General features: G+C 58.0%; 1 protein-coding gene across 1 annotated transcript; it reads left to right on the top strand.

Annotated features, from left to right (window-relative positions):
* Window positions 1–1,372: 1,372 nt before the first annotated feature.
* Window positions 1,373–3,381, top strand: RTN4R (reticulon 4 receptor). The gene is made up of 2 exons (XM_003419181.2): window positions 1,373–1,421; window positions 1,650–3,381. Exons 1-2 carry the CDS (start codon window positions 1,373–1,375, stop codon window positions 3,056–3,058), a joined length of 1,458 nt encoding a protein of 485 aa, XP_003419229.2. The 3' UTR covers window positions 3,059–3,381.
* Window positions 3,382–18,477: the final 15,096 nt, after the last annotated feature.

The following is an 18,477-nucleotide window of genomic DNA, read 5'->3' as shown; positions in this document are numbered from 1 at the left end:
GGACAGACCAAGTCCCAGAGTCAGAAAGGGCATGAGCGTGTAGTGACTGTGAGCTCAGCCAGCCTGGTCCCCACGTATTTCCCAGGTTGGGGCAAGCATCTACGACGGCCCAGACAGAAAGGACCCACTGTGGGGTTTTTTTTCGGGGTGGGGAGAGCATGGGTGGGAAGGCCCCAGGGTCACAGTCCAGGGTAGGCAAGCTGGCTGTGGTCCTCTTTCCTTCCTCTGGCTCCAGCTTCAGCACTTAGCCAGCCTCATGTCTGCAGAATTCTGCTCTTAGCTAGCTGCCGAGGAAGGTGTTAGCTGTCAACACAGGTGTTAGCTGTCAAGGAAGGTGTAAGCTGATAACTCAAGTGTTAGCTGATAACTCAAGTGTTAGCTGATAAGCCATAACCCTCCCAGGGGGATTCACATTTTAATAGACTTACTCCTGAAGGCAGAGAGAACCCTCAGGATTCATGGGGGGTTGTGGGAAGTCTAATGGTGGAATGGTAAGCAGTGATCTCAGTATTGGGGGAGGTGGCCCTGCTGCTGAGACCAGGGCTTGATACGGCACCTCGAAGGGATCTCCCGCCTAGACAGATCCTTGGTGGAGCCCCTGTGTGTCTAGCCTCACAATGGGCCTGGGGAAGAACCCACTGAGAGGTGGCCCAGAGAAGAGCCGGCGGGGAAACATCTGGGCAGGAGAATTGGGGACATTGGCAGAGGGCAGCTGTGCAGGGATTGGCTGGGAAGGAATGAACGCCTCACTCTAAGAGAAAATCAAGCTGGGAATGAGGGCGACGGGAGGAGGCTACGGGAAGTGTTCCACCACCAAAGCAGGAAGCGGTTTAAAGGTGGGAGGCAAGGGGGAGACATGGGTGGAGGGAGCAGCCTGCCTGGGAAGCAGGTACGCAGGGCAGGGTTGTACTCTCCCAGAGCCCTGTGGGTTCCCAGACACAGGGGCCGGGTCCCCATGGAAGTGTTTCCTGGGCCCTGTTAGTGGGACCCCCACAGCTACTGGCCAGGTAACAAAGCCTCCGCAGGAATCTGGCAGCCCAGTGGCCTCAGTGGCTCTGGGCCTGAGCGGGTCATGGGGCCTGAGCCACAGCCCTTGTCCTATGGTCCAGGAGGGCCCTTGAGCAGGGCTGCATCTGTATCAGCCCTGCCTCAAAGGCCATGAGTGTGGCCAGCATGGTCTCCCCATGTTTGCCAAGAGCCCCACTCTCTCTCCCAGCCTGGCCTGAGGGTCGGGGGAGACAGAGGTAGGCCAAGGACAGCACAGTGACCGATGGGAGTGGTGGCCAGGCCCAGGCACTCTGTATTTGATGGAATCCCAAGACTGTAGGCCTGAGCACCCATCTCAGGAGTCCTATGACTGGCCTTGGGGGAGATGGGCAAGCTGACCCCAGGCCTCAAGTGGGTGATGTGGGGGAACTCAGGTGCGTTTTCTTCAAGTGGGACATGTGGTTCCCATGGTGCAGTTGGCACAGCACCTTCCATGTGTTGTGTGGACCGGGACTCACCACAGCCCCGATTCCCAGTAGTGGTTGTTGCATCTTGCACCCCCCCCCCCGCTCCCGCCGAGACACAATCACAGGGCCAGCATGATACCGGTGCCTCCAGCTTCTCAGGGACCTGCCCCCTAACTGCCTGTTGTCTGCCCACAGGGAGCCAGCTGCTGGCGTGGTTGCTGTGGCTGCAGGTGTGGCAGGTGGCAGCACCGTGCCCGGGCGCCTGTGTGTGTTACAATGAGCCAAAGGTGACAACAAGCTGCCCACAGCAGGGCCTGCTGGCCTTGCCCGCCGACATCCCAGCTGCCAGCCAGCGTGTCTTCCTGCACGGAAACCGCATTGCGCACGTGCCAGCCGCCGGCTTCCGTGCCTGCCGCAACCTCACCATCCTGTGGCTGCACTCCAACGCGCTGGCCCACATCGACGCCACCGCCTTTGCTGGCCTGGCGCTCCTCGAGCAGCTGGACCTCAGCGACAACGGACAGCTGCGCTTCGTGGACCCCGCTACGTTCCGAGGCTTGAGCCGCCTGCACACGCTGCACCTAGACCGCTGCGGCCTGCAGGAACTGGGCCCAGGCCTGTTCCGTGGCCTGGTTGCCCTGCAGTACCTCTACCTGCAGGACAACAGGTTGCAGGCGCTGCCCGATGATACCTTCCGCGACCTGGGCAACCTCACACACCTCTTCCTGCATGGCAACCGCATCCCCAGCGTGCCCGAGCGCGCCTTCCGCGGCCTGCACAGCCTCGACCGTCTGTTGCTACACCAGAACCGTGTAGCCTATGTGCACCCTCACGCCTTCCATGACCTTGGCCGCCTCATGACGCTCTACCTGTTTGCCAACAACCTCTCGGCACTATCTGCTGAGGCCCTGACACCCCTGCGTGCCCTGCAGTACCTGAGGCTCAATGACAACCCCTGGGTGTGTGACTGCCGGGCGCGCCCGCTCTGGGCCTGGCTTCAACAGTTCCGAGGCTCCTCGTCTGAGCTCCCCTGTAGCCTGCCCCCACGCCTGGCCAACCGCGACCTCAAGCGCCTGGCTGCTGCCGACTTGGAGGGCTGTGCTGTGGCGGCCAGGCCCTCCCGTCCCATCCGGACTGGCGGGCCCACTGACGAGGAGCTGCTACGGCTGCCGAAGTGCTGCCAGCCAGACGTCATGGACAAGGCCTCAGTGCTGGAGGCTGGGAGCCCAGCATCAGCAGGCAATGCACTCAAGGGGCGTGTGCCACCCGGTGACAGCCCACTGGGCAACGGCTCCAGCCCTCGGCACAGCAATGACTCCCCCTTTGGGACCCTGCCTGGCTCGGCTGAGCCCCCACTAACCGGGCTGCAGCCCGAGGGCTCCGAGCCACCAGGGCTGCCCACCACGGGCCCGCGCCGGAGGCCAGGCTGTTCCCGAAAGAACCGTACCCGCAGCCAGTGTCGTCTGGGTCAGGCAGGCAGTGGGGGCAGTGGGGGCAGTGGGGGTAGCGATGCAGAGGGCTCAGGTGCTCTGCCCTGCCTCGCCTGCAGCCTCACCCCCCTGGGCCTGGCACTCGCCCTGTGGACAGTGCTCAGGCCTTGCTGACCAGCCCTCAGAACATAAGGCCTTTCTCTGCAACTAGGTGTGTGTACATACCGGCTCCCTCCATGTGTCAGCCGGGGCCCAATGCCTCTGCCAGCCCAGTGTCAGCACCGAGCAGCCCCATGGGCAGGGCAGGCCCTCCCTGACGGACGTCTCCCCACCTGCCCGCCCACTCCCCATCTCCACCCCATCATGTTTACAGGGTGCGGCAGCGTTTGTTGCAGAACGCTGCCTCCCGCCTGGATCGCGGAACATAGAGATATGCATTTTATTTTACTTGTGTAAAAATATTGGACGACGTGGAATAAAGAGCTCTTTTCTTAAAAGTTGTGGGCTCTCAGGCTGGGGGTGTTGTGGGCAGTGAGAAGACGGGGGTGGGGGGCTCTGGCAGTCCAGCCCCTCCCCCAGCCCTAGGCCTACTGAGGCCCCCATACCTCCCCCACGTAGCCACACAGTCTGCCTCACATTGACGTGAGGGAGCCACACGCAGCCCTGCGTCAAGTGTCCGCCTTCTGTGCAAGTGGGCTAACCACGGTGTCCAGTGAAAGTGTGTCTGGCGCGGAGCCCATGCCAGGCCGGTGGTATGGGATGCCTCTGTGGACACCAGCCCTGGTGCAACCCAGGTTCCTGGAGAGGTTCCAGCCTGCCACCCCAGCCAGCCCCACTGTCCCCAGCCCCACACATGCTGCTGCTGTGTTTTCTGCAGATGCCCATCAGGGCTGGGGGTGGGCTGGCCAGCCTTACAAGAGAGTTGGGTGGGCGAGGCTGGTTGCAGTGTCCCCTCTGAGAACCGGCTGGGCCATGTACACCTCACATCACTGCTGTGGGTACACACTACACGCAGCCACACCCACACCACCACCCTCTGACACCAGGCTCACATCCCAGACACGGCCCGCATGGGTCTGCGTGCACACACCACATATGCACATAACGCACGCACGTGCACCCAGACGCGAAGCACAGGTGCACACGTGCACGCAGGGACCCAGACCACACAGCACGGGTACAGACATCCTGGGCCGTCAGGACTCAGACACAAAAGGGAAAGGTGCCATGTGCCTGCTAGAGTCTCCCCCACAGGGCAGGGCCTGGGGGAACCCGAGACAAGCAGTGAGTTGAGCGAGGGAGTGGGGCGGGTGGAGCCAGATGGCCACGGGGGCTGCAGGGGCTCCTGGAGCTGCAGGGAGGGAGGAGGGGGAGCAAGAGGGGGACGGGCTAAGCTCCCAAGGCCCCCTAACGCCTCCACCTAGCCCTCTGTGTCACTGCCCCAGATGAGGGACTCAAACCCCACCCCATTTGGGACCCACCAGGCTGGGCTGACTGTGTGGGGAGAAGTGCCTTGCAGGGTTCAGCCTGTGGGCTTCCATCCCCAGGGTACCTCAGCAGGGTCCCCAAGCGTGGTCCTTAGCAAGTGGCTGGCCCTGACCCCTCCTCAGGCCCTCCTATGCACACTACCTCCTCTTTCCTTCATGCTCTTTCCCAGAGAGCAGTGGGCTAGATTTGCCCTGTGCACGGTGGACACCGACTTGTCTGGGCCCGACCCATCCCTCTGTGCCCCAAGGAGCCCAGGCCAGGTGGCTCAGGCAGGCCCTGCACAGGTGGGACACTGCTTGCCCAAGACCCTCTGGGCCCCAGGAGACCCCATCGCTCCCCTGTGCCTCCCAGCAGCCCCTGTTCCCAGGCATAGCCAGCTCTGTGTAGGGTCTTATGTCCCAGTGTTGACAATCTGTCCCCTGTGTCTGCAGGTCCACCATCACTGCTCCTTGGAGCCCCTTGTCCTTGGGACCTTCCTCAGCTGCACTCCTCCTCCCAGGACGGGGCACTCACGGCCTCTGGGAGCTGTTCCCCACTGAGGGGCACTGTCTGCCCCCAGGACATTGCAGGCCTGACTGCTGTTACCACCAGCCGGCCCTGGGAATGGGGATCTGGGGGCTGAGGAGGGGCCCTGGGCAGCACGGGATGGACCGTGAGTACTTGGCAAGGCTGCCTGAGGCCCACTTGGAGCCGTGACCTGGCAGACCCCCATGCCCTTGCTGGGCCCTCCCCCTTGGCCACACCCTACTCCTGACACCACAGAGCACCCACTGGCCCCTCAGGGCTCCGCACCCCCCTGCTCCATGCCCTCCCTGACAAGGGAGAACCAAGGCAGTCTGTGGGGAGTGGGTAGCTATGCAAGCCTTCTCCAGCCAAGGAGGGGGATCAAGAGGGGGAGTGGCAGGAGACTGAGTTTGCAGCCTCACGTGGATGGGGTAGGGCAGTAGCAGGGCTCAGGTGCCTGTCCTGAGCAGCCGGCGGCAGGGTGCCAGTCCCCGAGGTGGGGGCTCCGGGAGAAGCGCCCGCCTGTTGTCAAGGCCCGGGAGACATCTGGGCGGGGGCGTCGTGTAGGCTGCACAGGCTGAGCTCCAGAGGGGCCTGGGCAGGAGGACACATTTGGGAGCTGTGAGCACTGGGTGATATTTACAGCCCAGGAAGAGATGAGCTCACCCTGAGGAAGGCTGGAGAAGGAATGGGAGGGGGGCCTTCTGCAGGCAGCTGGACAGATGGAGAGCCTGGCCAGTGCCCCCCCACCTTGGGGCTCAGCTCCCATCTGCTCCCACCCCTCCCCCTCACTGGCTCTGCCTGACCCACCCCTGACCCAGCTGGGTTCGGGAACTGAATGAAGTGGGGGGTGGCTGGGTGGCAGTGTCCAGCCTCAGTTTCCTGCACCCTGAGGTCTTTGAGGAAGCTAACTAGAGCCATGTGAAGCATGTTGAGCATGTAAATCTCCCCCTGGACACTGGCTGTTGGCTCACCCATCCAAGGGTGCCAGGCTGGCCACAGGGGCAACCCGCTGACGGAATCCATCACAGCTCACGGGCTTCCTGTGTCCCGGACCACAGCAAGGGTGGCATCACCCCTGGAGGATGGATGCAAGGGTAAGTGGCCCACTTAAGGGTGGCTGACTTGGGACAGGTTCTGAGGGTCACTTCTCAGCCATGACCCCAACCCCTGGAGCCCCTGGGAGGGCAGGTGAAGTGCAACTGCTCAGGCTGTCTGCAGGGCTGGGGACGTAGCTGGGGTGTCCCTTGGGCTGTCACCCTTGGACAAGAGTGCCTAGTCTTGTTTATCTGGCTGCCTAGGGCTTTGCACAGTAATTGGAAGAATTATTTTTTAATCCTCAAATTTGTTGCTGTTAGGTGCCATCCAGTCAGTTCTGACTCACAGCAACCCTATGGACAACAGAATGAAACACTACCCAGTCCTGAGCCATCCTCACAATCATTGTTATGCTTGAGCTCATTGTTGCAGCCACTGTGTCAATCCACCTCATTGAGGGTCTTCCTCTTTTCCACTGACCCTGTACTCTGCCAAGCATGATGTCCTTCTCCAGGGACTGATCCCTCCTCACAACATGTCCAAAGTATGTAAGACACAGTCTCACCATCCTTGCTTCTCAGGAGCATTCTAGCTGTACTTCTAAGACAGATTTGTTCGTTCTTTTGGCAGTCCATGGTATATTCAATATTCTTCGCCAACAACACCATTCAAAGGCGTCAAATCTTCTTCGGTCTTCCTTATTCATTGTCCAGCTTTCACATGCATATGATGTGATTGAAAATATCATGGCTTGGATCAAGTGCACCTTAGTCTTCAGGGTGACATCTTTGCTCTTCAACACTTTAAAGAGGTCCTTGGCAGCAGATCTCTTGATTTCTTGACTGCTGCTTCCATGGCTGTTGATTGTGGATCCAAGGAAAATGAAATCCTTGACAACTTCAATCTTTTCTCCACTTATCATGCTGTTGCTCACTGGTCCAGTTGTGAGAATATTTGTTTTCGTTATGTTGAGGTGCAATCCGAACTGAGGGCTGTGGTCTTTGATCTTCATTAGTAAGTGCTTCAGGTCCTCTTCATTTTCAGCAAGCAAGGTTGTGTCATCTGCATAACGCAGGTTGTTAATAAGCCTTCCTCCAATCCTGATGCCCCATTCTTCTTCATATAGTCCAGCTTCTCGTATTATTTGCTCAGCATACAGATTGAATAGGTATTGTGAAAGGATACAACCCTGACGCACACCTTTCCTGACTTTAAACCAATCAGTATCCCCTTGCTCTGTCTGAACAACTGCCTCTTGATCTATGTAAAGGTTCCTCATGAGCACAATTAAGTGTTCTGGACTTCCCATTCTTCACAATGTTATCCATAGTTTGTTATGATCCACACAGTCGAATGCCTTTGCATAGTCAATAAAACACAGGTAAACATCCTTCTGGTATTCTCTGCTTTCAGCCAGGATCCATCTGACATCAGCAATGGTATGCCTGGTTCCATGTCCTCTTCTGAAACCGGCCTGAATTTCTGGCAGTTCCCTGTTGATATACTGCTGCAACCATTTTTGAATGATCTTCAGCAGAATTTTGCTTGCGTGTGATATTAATGATATTGTTCTATGATTTCCACATTCGGTTGGATCATCTTTCATGGGAATAGGCATAAATATGGATCTCTTCCAGTCAGTTGGCCAGGAAGCTGTCTTCCATATTTCTCGGCATAGACGAGTGAGCACCCCCAGCGCTGCATCTGTTTGTTGAAACATCTCAATTGATATTCCATCAATTCCTGGAGCCTTGTTTTTCGCCAATGCCTTCAGAGCAGCTTGGAGTTCTTCCTACAGTACCATTGGTTCCTGATCGTATGCCACCTCTTGAAATGGTTGGATATCAACTAATTCTTTTTGGTATAATGACTCTGTATATTCCTTCCATCTTCTTTTGATGCTTCCTGCGTCGTTTAATATTTTCCCCATGGAATCCTTAACCATTGCAACTCGAGGCTTGAATTTTTTCTTCAATTCTTTCAGCTAGAGATATTCTGAGTGCTTTCTTCCCTTTTGGTTTTCCAGCTCTTTGCACATGTCATTATAACACTTTACTTTGTCCTCTCGAGCCGCCCTTTGAAATCTTCTGTTCAGTTCTTTTACTTCATCAATTCTTCCTTTTGCTTTAGCTGCTCGACATTCGAGAGCAAGTTTCAGAGTCTCCTCTGACATCCATCTTGGTCTTTCTTTCTTTCCTGTCTTTTCAATGACCTCTTGCTTTCTTCATGTATGATGTACTAGGATATCGATGTTTATGCGTTCCATTTCATTTTTGACGATTTCCAGTTTTCCTAGATTCATACTTCGTACATTCCAGGTTCCAATTATTAATGGATGTTTGCAGCTGTTTCTTCTCATTTTGAGTTGTGCCACATTAGCAAATGAAGGTCCCCAAAGCTTTACTCCATCCACGTCATTAAGGTCGACTTTACTTGGAGGAGGCAGCTCTTCCCCAATCATCTTTTGAGTGCCTTCCAACCTGGGGGGCTCATCTTCCAGCACTATATCAGGCAACGTTCTGCTGCTATTCATAAGGTTTTCACTGGCTAATGCTTTTCAGAAGTAGACTGCCGGGTCCTTCTTCCTAGTCTGTCTTAGTCTGGAAGCTCACCTGAAACCTGTCCTCCGTGGATGACCCTGCTGGCATCTGAATACCGGTGGCATAGCTTCCAGCATCACAGTAACACGCAAGCCCCACAGTACGACAAACTGACAGACACATGGGGGATCCTCAAATTAGTTCTGAAATAATAGAAAAAGTAGAATGTTCAGCAGCTGATGGTAGGTTAACATCCAGCAAGATCAAGAACATGCCGGAAATATGTTTAGAGGGAAGTAAGTGTTTATTTGTTGTATGAGCGGGGCCCCAGAGGCTGGCCACAGCAGCCTAGTGTGGAGACCCCTCCCCATGGCCTGGGTCATCTGCCTGGTGGCGTGGACATGGTCAGGCTGTCTCAGGTTGCAGCCACCACACTGCAGTGAAGGCCCAATGTGTCCCAAGTGTACCTGGTCCTCTGGTGTCTGGCCACCGGCTTGTTTCTTGCTGGAGGCCTTGTCTTGGGTCCTGTCTCACCTTCTTTCCTCTGTGGGGATTTGCCGTGCCCCTACTCTTCCCACCCTATGCTGGGCTGCGCCTGCCTGGATCCTAGATGATGGAGCTGACCCGGGAGCACTTCACAGCTGGGGGCCCGGGAGGGCTGCATGGACGGGCAGACCTGGAAGACAGCTCAGCACTGGTGGCCATCAGCATTCGGGACATGGCACTCCCCATTCCGTTGACACAGCCCCTTGACCACCTGCTGCCTCCCTGCCCCCCAAGGCATGAGGGTGTAGGGCTCACTCTGCACGAGGGGCCCAGCTTTCAGAGGCAACTTCGGCCAAGTCGGCTGTCACCTCTCAATAGTGCCCCCCTCAGTGCCAGCTGATCAGCCCCCACAACCTAACCAGCCCCCTCAGCCCTCCTGCCTGACCCCTTGGGAGCGGAGGGACCTGCGGGCTGGGCGAGAAGGACAAAGATACCCGTTCAACACCTATTCCATGTCCGGCCTTAGACTGGGCGTGTCTGTCAGACTCTGGCCTCCCTATAGTCCTGTGAGGACGTGTACCCGTTGTCCTGGCCACAGCTGGGACACCAAGGCCCGGGAGGGCCCTACATACCGCCACTCTATCCCACTTGGCACTGTGCTGTGATCCCAGTTAACACAATGATGCGAGGCACCAGCTCAGGGTGACACTGGGAAGCAGAGCCAGGCTTTTAACTGGCCTCTTCTGAGGTCACACCACTGACCATGCCCCAGCCCCAAGGCACTGCCCCTCCTGTCCGAGCACTGCTCACCCGAGTTGGCTGCACTTGCCTCCGACCGTGCTTACACAGGCCCACTCTTTACCGCAAAGGAAGCTCATTTAAATGCAGTCTGAGCCCTTTGGATGCAGTGAGAAAGGGCCATCATTTCTGTGAAAGCAGAGTTCAATGCAGTAGAAAGGCTCAAGTGCACAAGACACACTGCTGTCCAGTCAGGTAGGCAGAGCATGGTCTCCCCGTGGGGTTTGGCAGGAATTGTGGCTGGATGGCCAGGATCCAGGTCCACGAAGAGGGAGGCCTTGGAGAGGGGCTGAGATGGTGGGAGGCCCAGAGGCCTCGTAGCCTGCTCAGAAGGGGAGGGCATCTGAGGTGGAGGGGTGCCTCCTGCCCTCCCATAGCTGTGCCCCTCGGGCCCCACAGAGCAACTGAGAGTCCTGGGCTTCTCAAACCAACTCCTGCTTCTCCACCATGTCCCCTGTCAGCCGGAGACCTGGGGACCATCCTTGATATCGCCCTAACGCTGCTGTGGCCCCTGCCCGCCTGTGCACATCCCTCTCACAGAGCCACCACCCAGCATCCTCCCAGGCTCCCTGCCCAGGCCACCCTCCCACCAGCCTGCTGGCTACAATCTGATTCGTGGGCTGAATTTAGAGCCTCTGGTCACCCCACCCGGCACCACACCATCCACACCCATCTGGACAACATTTATCCCTCACTGGCCATATCAGGCCCCCTTCCCAGCACCTGCTCTATCTGGCCAGGCCCCTCTGTATGTGTGCAGCTCTGGCTCTGAGCAGGGTCTGCTGGTGTTGACTATTGTGTTTCTTACTATCTTTGAATCCTGGAACCCTTGTCCTCCACCCTGGGCTCAGCCGTCTCTCCTGACCTGGGCAGCTGTGTCCAGCCTGAAGGTAGGAGACTTGTATGTGTGGACACCTGAAGCTGACTTATCCCCCTGGGAGGGCAGCAGGTTGCCACCTTAATCCTGCCTTCTGCTCGGCTTTCCCAGTGCTTCCCAGCAGCCTGGCCTGCCCCCCTCCCCCCCCTCAAAATGCACGGTGAATTGACTGAAACATTGTGATGAATAGATACCACTCCTTTGCCGCCTGGCCTGGAGAACAAGTGAGTCCAGTGAACAGATGACCTGGTGCCATTGGTGGGGGCCTCATCGAGCCCCACCCCTACACCCAGGCACAGGGAAGGGGTGAGCAGAGAAAAATGTGGCACTAACCCCCTGGTCTAGGAGGCAGGCCCCAGTCTTGGCACCACTGACGAGGCCAGGGGCCTGGCCTGGATGCTCAGGCTGTCATGGGGGGAGGAGGGGTCAGTTGTTAGTCCCTGGCCTGCTCCTAGGAGAGGTGGAGGCTCTGCAAATGCCACAGTCTTCAGACGCCCCTTATGAGGTTGTTCCTGGGCATTTCGGGTGCCTTTCTCAACTCTGGGCTGCAATGACTGAGACCCACCCAAGGGGCAGGGGCTCTGCCAGGTCATCCCCCACAGGGCTGGGCTGAGGCTGGAATCCTTTCGTCAGGATGGGCCCTAGGTTGATTCCCGACCAGCAGGTCAGGGCACAGCCAGTAGGTGGAGGGCTTGGCACCCCGTCTAGCCCCATTTACCCCCACTACTGCCCACCCCAGCTCCAAGCCCACAGAGTTCCTTGGGATTCACTTCCCAACCCTCTCTGCTTCACTTCAACACTTGGCTCCTAGGTGAGCCCTCCTTCAGAAAGCCCTGCCTGATCCCCACCAGGCTGATTCCTACCCAGTGGAGGATCACAGTGCTGATCAGTGCCAAAGTCCACAGCATGCCCAGACCCAGCACAGCTAGGGCTGGGGAAGGGTGAGGATCTGATCCTGGTCCTGCCCACAGAGGTCACCACACCTCTCTGGCCCACAGTGCCCTCTCCGTCATGAGGGAATAAGTAAGCCCTTATCAAAGTTTCCCTGGGGGTGGGGATGGTGGTGGGGAGACCTACTGACCACAAGCCCCTCTCCAAGTACTGAGTTGGGGACACGTTCTTCTCTGCCCACCACTCCCCAGTGCCTGGCTGTGGGGGAGGGGCTCAATGAGGCCCCCACCAATGGCACCAGGTCTTCCATTCACTGGACTCACTTGTTCTCCAGCCCAGGCAGCAGAGGAGTGGGATCCATTCATCATGATGTTTCAGTCAATGCACCATCCATTTATTAGGCACCAACTGTGTGCCGAGTAGAACAATTGGGACTCCTTCCTGGGGGCTGGTAGGAATGCTGCTGGCACTTAGGGTGCCACCCCCTTCCAGCCCCCTGGACAAGAGTAGGGTCTGTGACGTGATCTGCTGCAGGTCCCTGGGGGTGTAGGGAAGAACACAAATGGATGTGGGAGGGAGGAGTGTCCTGCTGTCCCTGCACACACCAGTCCAGGCCCCCTGGACAGACCTGGCGTGATGCTGGACATGGGCAGGAAGGGACTCATCTCCAGACGCAACACTGAGCAGCCCGCACCAAACCTAGAGCATGCTCCAAGGCCTGGGAGCTGGGCTGAGCTCTACCCTGCGCCCACGCCTGCTGGTGAGCCCCGTGGGGAGGGCTAATTAAAACCCTGCGGCCGACCTACCGGCCGCTGACAAACACTGGGGAGCAGAAGGTATCCGATTTGTCTTCATCATAGGCTGTGTAAAGATATATGGGTAATATAAGAAGATCTATCTCAGGTGGGCAGGGGCAGCCCCCTCCAAGCAAGCACAGGAGTCAAATTCACGATGTCCTCCAAAGGAGAGATGCCAGTAGTGAGGCTTGCAGGGGGATACACCCCAAAGGAAGGAGAAAATAAATGTGAACAATTAGGGAATACTGAAGACCTTGCGGCGGGCGGGGGCGGGGCATGGTGAGGGAAGTCCAAGCCTGTGACCTTAAGGGGGACAATTGATGGGGAGCAGACACAGATAGCTTGATGCTGCAGTTATTTTTGAAAAATGATGGAGAACAGAGAAGGAGCAGAGGCGGGGGCGGAGGGGAGGGGGCTGTAGTACCTGGAGGGGCCAGAGGCTTCTGGGAGGCTATGGCAGTCATGGAGTGGGAAGAGCAGAGAATCTCAAGGCCTCTGCAGGCTCAGGGCCCAGCTAGGGGCCACCTGGAGCTCCTGAGAACCCACGGGGCCACGTTACCACCTGACCCAGCCTGTGGCCCATTGGGTGGCTGGCAGAGCAGCAAGGAGGTTGAAGCTAGACCCGCTCCCTTAAGGGCTGTCTCCACAGTCAGAGACCCCTTCCCAGCTCCCCCACAACCTCACTCACTCTATTTCCCTGTCCTTCATCCATCCACCACGAAACAAACCAGGCCCTGCTTTTCCTTTCAATAGAGCCTGCCCCACCCCACCCATCAGATCCTGGGTGGGGAGGGGAGGGGGCGGGGAGGGAGGCTGTGTCATCCAGGACACCCCCATACACACTCCAGTCACGGCCCCAGCCCTGAAGAGACAGGATCTCAGGGAACAAATCGGCCATCAGGGTGGCTGTCCCAGGCCAGAAGAGCCTCACGTTTCCTGGTTTCTGCAGTGCCCAGGGAAGCCTGTGGTACTAACTCTCTGAGGCGTCCCCCTCCCCTGCCTGCCATGTGGCCAGGCAGCCTCTTGGGGCCTTTGTTTCCTCCTTTGTGAGTCAGCTCTCACCTCATAGGGTGCTGGGGATGTCAGTGGAAGCCTGCCATGTAAAGCCTGTGGCAACTTGGGGAGTGCATGTGAGAGGTGCCCCCAGGATCCCAGCATCACCGTTGGGTCACCCCGTGGCACTCAGAGCAGTACTTTGTTAACAGCTGCCCAAATGGGAACAGCTCCTGGGAGCAGGTGAAGGGCTCTCAGCGGGGCTGGGAAGCTGTGGGGCCCTTCAGACCTCCTACCACAGCCCTGCCCTGCCCCCACCCCACAGCTACTCTCCCAGAGTCCACCTCTGGCCCTGCCTGCATGGAGTCTGCAGAAGGTCGAGCTAAGGCTGGAGACAGAGCCAAGTGTAGGACTTCCAGTGTCCAGAGTTGTGACCACTGCAGATGTGTTTCTCAGGCTGGTCCTCTGACCCCAGCTTAACCTTGGCATCAGCCCTCCCCACCCCCCACGCCCAATGTTCAGGGCCCAGGAACCTCCATTCCAAGATGCTCCTAGGGATCCTACCACCCTCAGCTGAGAGCACCTGCCCTCTCTCTCATCGACCTCCCCCCAGCAGGGCACCGTCTTTCCCTTGCTGCAGGGACAGTCATTCATGCCCCAAGCAAGGCTACCCTGGGTTCACATTGGGGACAGCAGTGCCCCAGGAGATAAGGCTGCATCCTAAACCTACCCCCTCTCCCCCCGCCGCCCCCGACCCAAGCACAAGACTCTTAAAGAGTTCCCACCCCATTAGGCTCACTCTCTAAAAACCGGTCCCAATTAACACAACCAAGCCTGAACACCCAGGGCTGCACTACAGAAATAGGATGTGCGAAGAGGTGAGAACTGCTGCATGGTGAGAGGGGCCCCTCAGCCTCCGGGGATGGATGGCCCTGGGGCAGGGTTCAGGGAGGTAAAGATGGGGGAGCAGGAAGGAAGAGAGCCAGTGAGGCATTATCAGGATCCTATGGGCCCACAGGGGTGCAAGGGGCTCCAGGGATGGTAGGTCTGGGGTCAGCACGCCCTGGTCAGCAGTGCCCCTGGCTGAGCCCACCTAACTCCCACCACCCACACAGGGTTTCCAGCATGCAGTGAGGGGCAGTGCATGCCCATCACTTTGGATGAGGAGAGGGCAACTGGTGGAGGAAATGTGGACCAGTCTTCTACGCAGAACCCATAGGGACAGTGCACCACTCCGTACCCAGAGTCGCCACTCGCCATTTTAATGCCTGTAGGATGCTCACCTGCAAGGAGGGGCTTGAGATCAGCCTGGGAAGGGAGTGACATAGCCCCTTTGAGTCCCAGGGCTCTGCTTGACCCAACCCATCCCAGGCCCACCCAGAACACCCCCTTGGAGACTGGGCTGGGCCAGCTGTCTGACCACCCATGAGCAGGAGAGTCCCATTCTCACTGTAGCCCAGGTCAGGCTGGTAGCAAGTGGGACAATCTGGGGTGGACAATGGGTAGGCACCTGGGGGGCCCTCCACAGCTGGTGATGGCAGGCCTTTGAGGACACCCAAGGCCGTGAGCACCCGTCAGGCTGTGAGACCCAGCTGCTGGATCCTGCAGAGGCCGCAGAGAGAGAGAGCAGGAAGACAACCACCAGCAACCCTTCAACAGCTGAAGAAATAGATATTCCCTCTGGGATTTCATTGGAAGTTGTCTTTTTGGCAAAGGCAGCTGAACAGTAAACAGCCCCCGAACTATGGTGTTACGGTCAAGCCATGGTGCCCACTCTTGGTGGACCCTTGATCCCCGTGCCTCATCTGCTAGTGGGCAAGAATGCACCCACCCCTTCTGCACTGTTGGGTTGACATTGGCCAGCCGGGCTCATGAGAACCAGGCCTGGAGCCAAGGTCCAGCTGTCTTTCAACCTCCCTGAACCTCAGTGTTTTCACCCAGCTGTCGTGGACATCCAGGCTTTTACACCCCATCAGTCCTACTGATGCCCTAAGGCCTGATCTGGTGATGCCTCCTCCAGGAAGCCACCCTGACTATACCCCAACTTGGCCCTGGGGTCTGAGCACCCACCAAAGCCCCCTCCTGCCTTACTGGCAGAGTCCCATTTTGTGGTGCATCAATCGATTCTGTCCTTCCAGATGTGGTCAGGGGTGACCCTGTCCCAGTCTGTTCAGGGTGGGTCTCATACCCCACTGCAAACACTGCTGAAAGCTATGATAAGCTGAGCAGTGGACACTCCTGTCCAGGGGCTCGTGGCTGAGATACGCTGAGTCCCACCAAGAGCTAGCCTGTGGCAGCCCACGCCTTCTGCTTTGTCACTGTTGCATACATGTCCCAGGGAAAGAGGAGCTCACCTCTCTGGACCCCACCCTGGTCCAACGCAGGAAGGCTGTCCTGGCAGAAAGAACAGCTTGCGCAGGGGCCCTGAGGCAGGACCTCACCCAGGGACCGGCAACTGTTATGGGCAAGGGAGGGAGGTGGAGGCAGGGTTCAGTACTGAGCAACCAGAGTGCTGCCCCGAGTGCTTTTGGTGGACACTTTGTGGGGAGTGGGGCAAGGCAGAGACCTGACCCCAGTTGCCATAGGCTCACCTGGCAGCTGTTGGGATCGGGCTGTGGGGATAAGGGTGGGAGCAGGGATAGGGCCCCTTAAGGAACCCATCAAGCGGTGCCGGGGCTGGGCCAGGCCAGGCCAGAGGCCCAGGGCAGGGCGAGGGGCGACTCTGGTCCCCGGGCCCCCTCACTGGTGGCACTGCATGGATGGGGCACTACTTCCCCCCTTCTCCCTCCCTGCCTCCCACTGGCCTCCATTGAGGACCACTGATTTTCGGCCTGCTTATCAAGCTGAAGATGAGTTACCATCCTGGAACAGGGCTGGATAATGCAGGATTTGACTTGCAAAATCAGTGAAAAGCAGAGCTAATAAGGAAGGCTCACTTTGGTGTGTGTAGGGGGAGGGAGTGCTAGAATCCAGGCACTGAGGGCGGGAGGACTACCCAGTTCTGGCTCACTGCTCCTGCCCTGCTAGGGCTTGAGGACACAGTGCATTGTGAGGCAGGCAGGCAGCCTGGGTTGGGGGAGTGTGCCCCACCTGCCAGCCCCAGAACCTTAAGTAAGTAAAGCCATGAAAGCCAGGGCAGGGGAGCCCAGACACAGTGGGTGGCTCACCTTCCCTTTCTTGATCCCAATGGGGAGGGGTTGGGTGTAGACAGAGGGCTTGCGTGACCCCTCCCACATATGAACTTGGCTCTGGCGGTCCCACATCCTTTCTGTCACAGCTGGGACCCCTCTGCAGTGGCTCAGAGTGTGTGCAGTCCTCAGTCCAAGGAGAACAGCTCATCCCTCATCCTCCACAGGCCCTCACCAGGGAGTTGGACTGGCAGGGTAGGCCCTGTAGTATGTGGAGGTGAACTCCCCCAAAAGGAAGGGGCTGAGTTGCACTCCTGGACATAGTAGTCAGAGGGTGCTACTTCATCGTGAGGCGTCTTCATGGGACAAGCCACGGCCATGTGCCTGGGGCCAGTGGTGAGGACCCCCCTGGGCCCTGTGCAGGAGCCAACTTGGGATTGGTAGGTCTCATCCTTATCCAAGGCCACAGCCCATGAGGAGACAGGCTCCTCCTGAACACCTCATGAGGGACCCAGGAGGGTGCCGGAGGAAGAAGGGGTTGCAGCAACTCCCCTTCTCCCCTTCCCTGACACAGCCGAGTTACACTGCAGCATGTGTGCCCCTGCCCTTGGCCCCTCAGAGCCCTCCACACAAGGCTGCAGAACATGCTGAGAGCAAGGCGAGCACCCCTAAAGCCCGGGCTTGGGGCACAGTCCAAGCTGGACATGAGCCAGCTGCTCATTTTGCCAGGGAAGTCCGTAATTACAGCTGTTATTGGAGCAACAACCACCTTGCTAACAAGGCAGGCTGGAGTGTCAGCAGCTGTGTGGGGCCTGGGGTGCTGACTCGGAGTCCAAGAGGGGCTCATCGGGCCAGCAGGGAGCCCTGAGGAGTCATCAGCACCTGGGGAGATTTATGCCAATGAGGCGCCTTTCCAGCAACCTACCACTGGATGCTGGTTCCCAGGGAAGGAGCCAGGGGGAATCCACAAGGCCAGGGATGGCCTATTTGTACCCAAGCCCTGCAGCCTGCTCTCTGACACCCAGCCCCCAGACCCGACGCCCTGGGCCCACCCAGGCAGGACAAGATGGAGCCTGGGCTCTGGACAAGCACTGACAGGGGCAGCTCTGATGGGTCTCCCTCCTCCACTTTAGTTTCCTGATTTGGGATTTCCCCACAGGTCTAATTACCTTGAGCTGATGGAGGAGTCATCTGGAGAGACCCACCCCGACACGGAGCTCTAAAAAGGCAGCCCCACTGTCGAGGTCATCAGGTGGAGGGCCCCCCGCCCCCACACCATGCACACTCTCATGCTTGCTGGCCCAGGTCAACTCTGCTGCTTCTTCCTTCACTCCCGTTTGCTCAACTGGCTTCTCTTATGAGGCTGAAAAGAAAACACATGAATCTGTGTTTTTGGAGCCCGGTGGCACAGTGCTTAAGAGCTTGATGGCTAATCAAAAGGTCAGCAGTTCAAATCCACCGGTCACCCCTTGGAAACCCTATGCGGCAGTTCTACTCTGTCCTATAGGGTCGCTATGAGTCAGAAGGGACTTGATGGCAATGGGTTTGGTTTTGGGTATATCTGTGTTTGAGGTTTGTGACTCAGTGGTCTCTGGCCTGGGTCAAAGGAGTCATGTCCAGCTCGGCATGGATCTGGTGCCTAGTTCCCATGGGGGTGGACAGAAGCCCTGGATCCAGGTGGGAGCACCCTGCCCTTCCCCTACCTCCAGCACAACAGTTGACCTCAGCACCTCTGTCCCTTTGTGCCCCCAAAGTGGACTGCTCTCCGGGGACACCTAGGTGGGCCCTGCCGTCCCTGGCTGGCTCTGGGGGGGCGGCACAGGCTGATAGGGTGTGGCTCAGCAGAGGCACCTATCAGTCTGCACACTGAGGTGGGACCAAGCTGGGCAGAGGGGCCAACTGAAGGGTCAGTGGCCTTGGCACCCAGTGGGCACCTGAGGAGAAAGATTCTGCTCCCCGGCATCATCTTTGCAGCATGAGATGGGGTTCACGCACTGGTGCTGGTGGTCTGAGGGCTCTCTGCTCTCTGCTGGCCTGCTACCCTCCTCCCTCC

This window comes from Loxodonta africana, chromosome 19 (genome assembly GCF_030014295.1).
Source record: "Loxodonta africana isolate mLoxAfr1 chromosome 19, mLoxAfr1.hap2, whole genome shotgun sequence".
NCBI lineage: Eukaryota > Metazoa > Chordata > Mammalia > Proboscidea > Elephantidae > Loxodonta > Loxodonta africana.
This window is presented reverse-complemented; position numbering and strand designations above follow the sequence as displayed.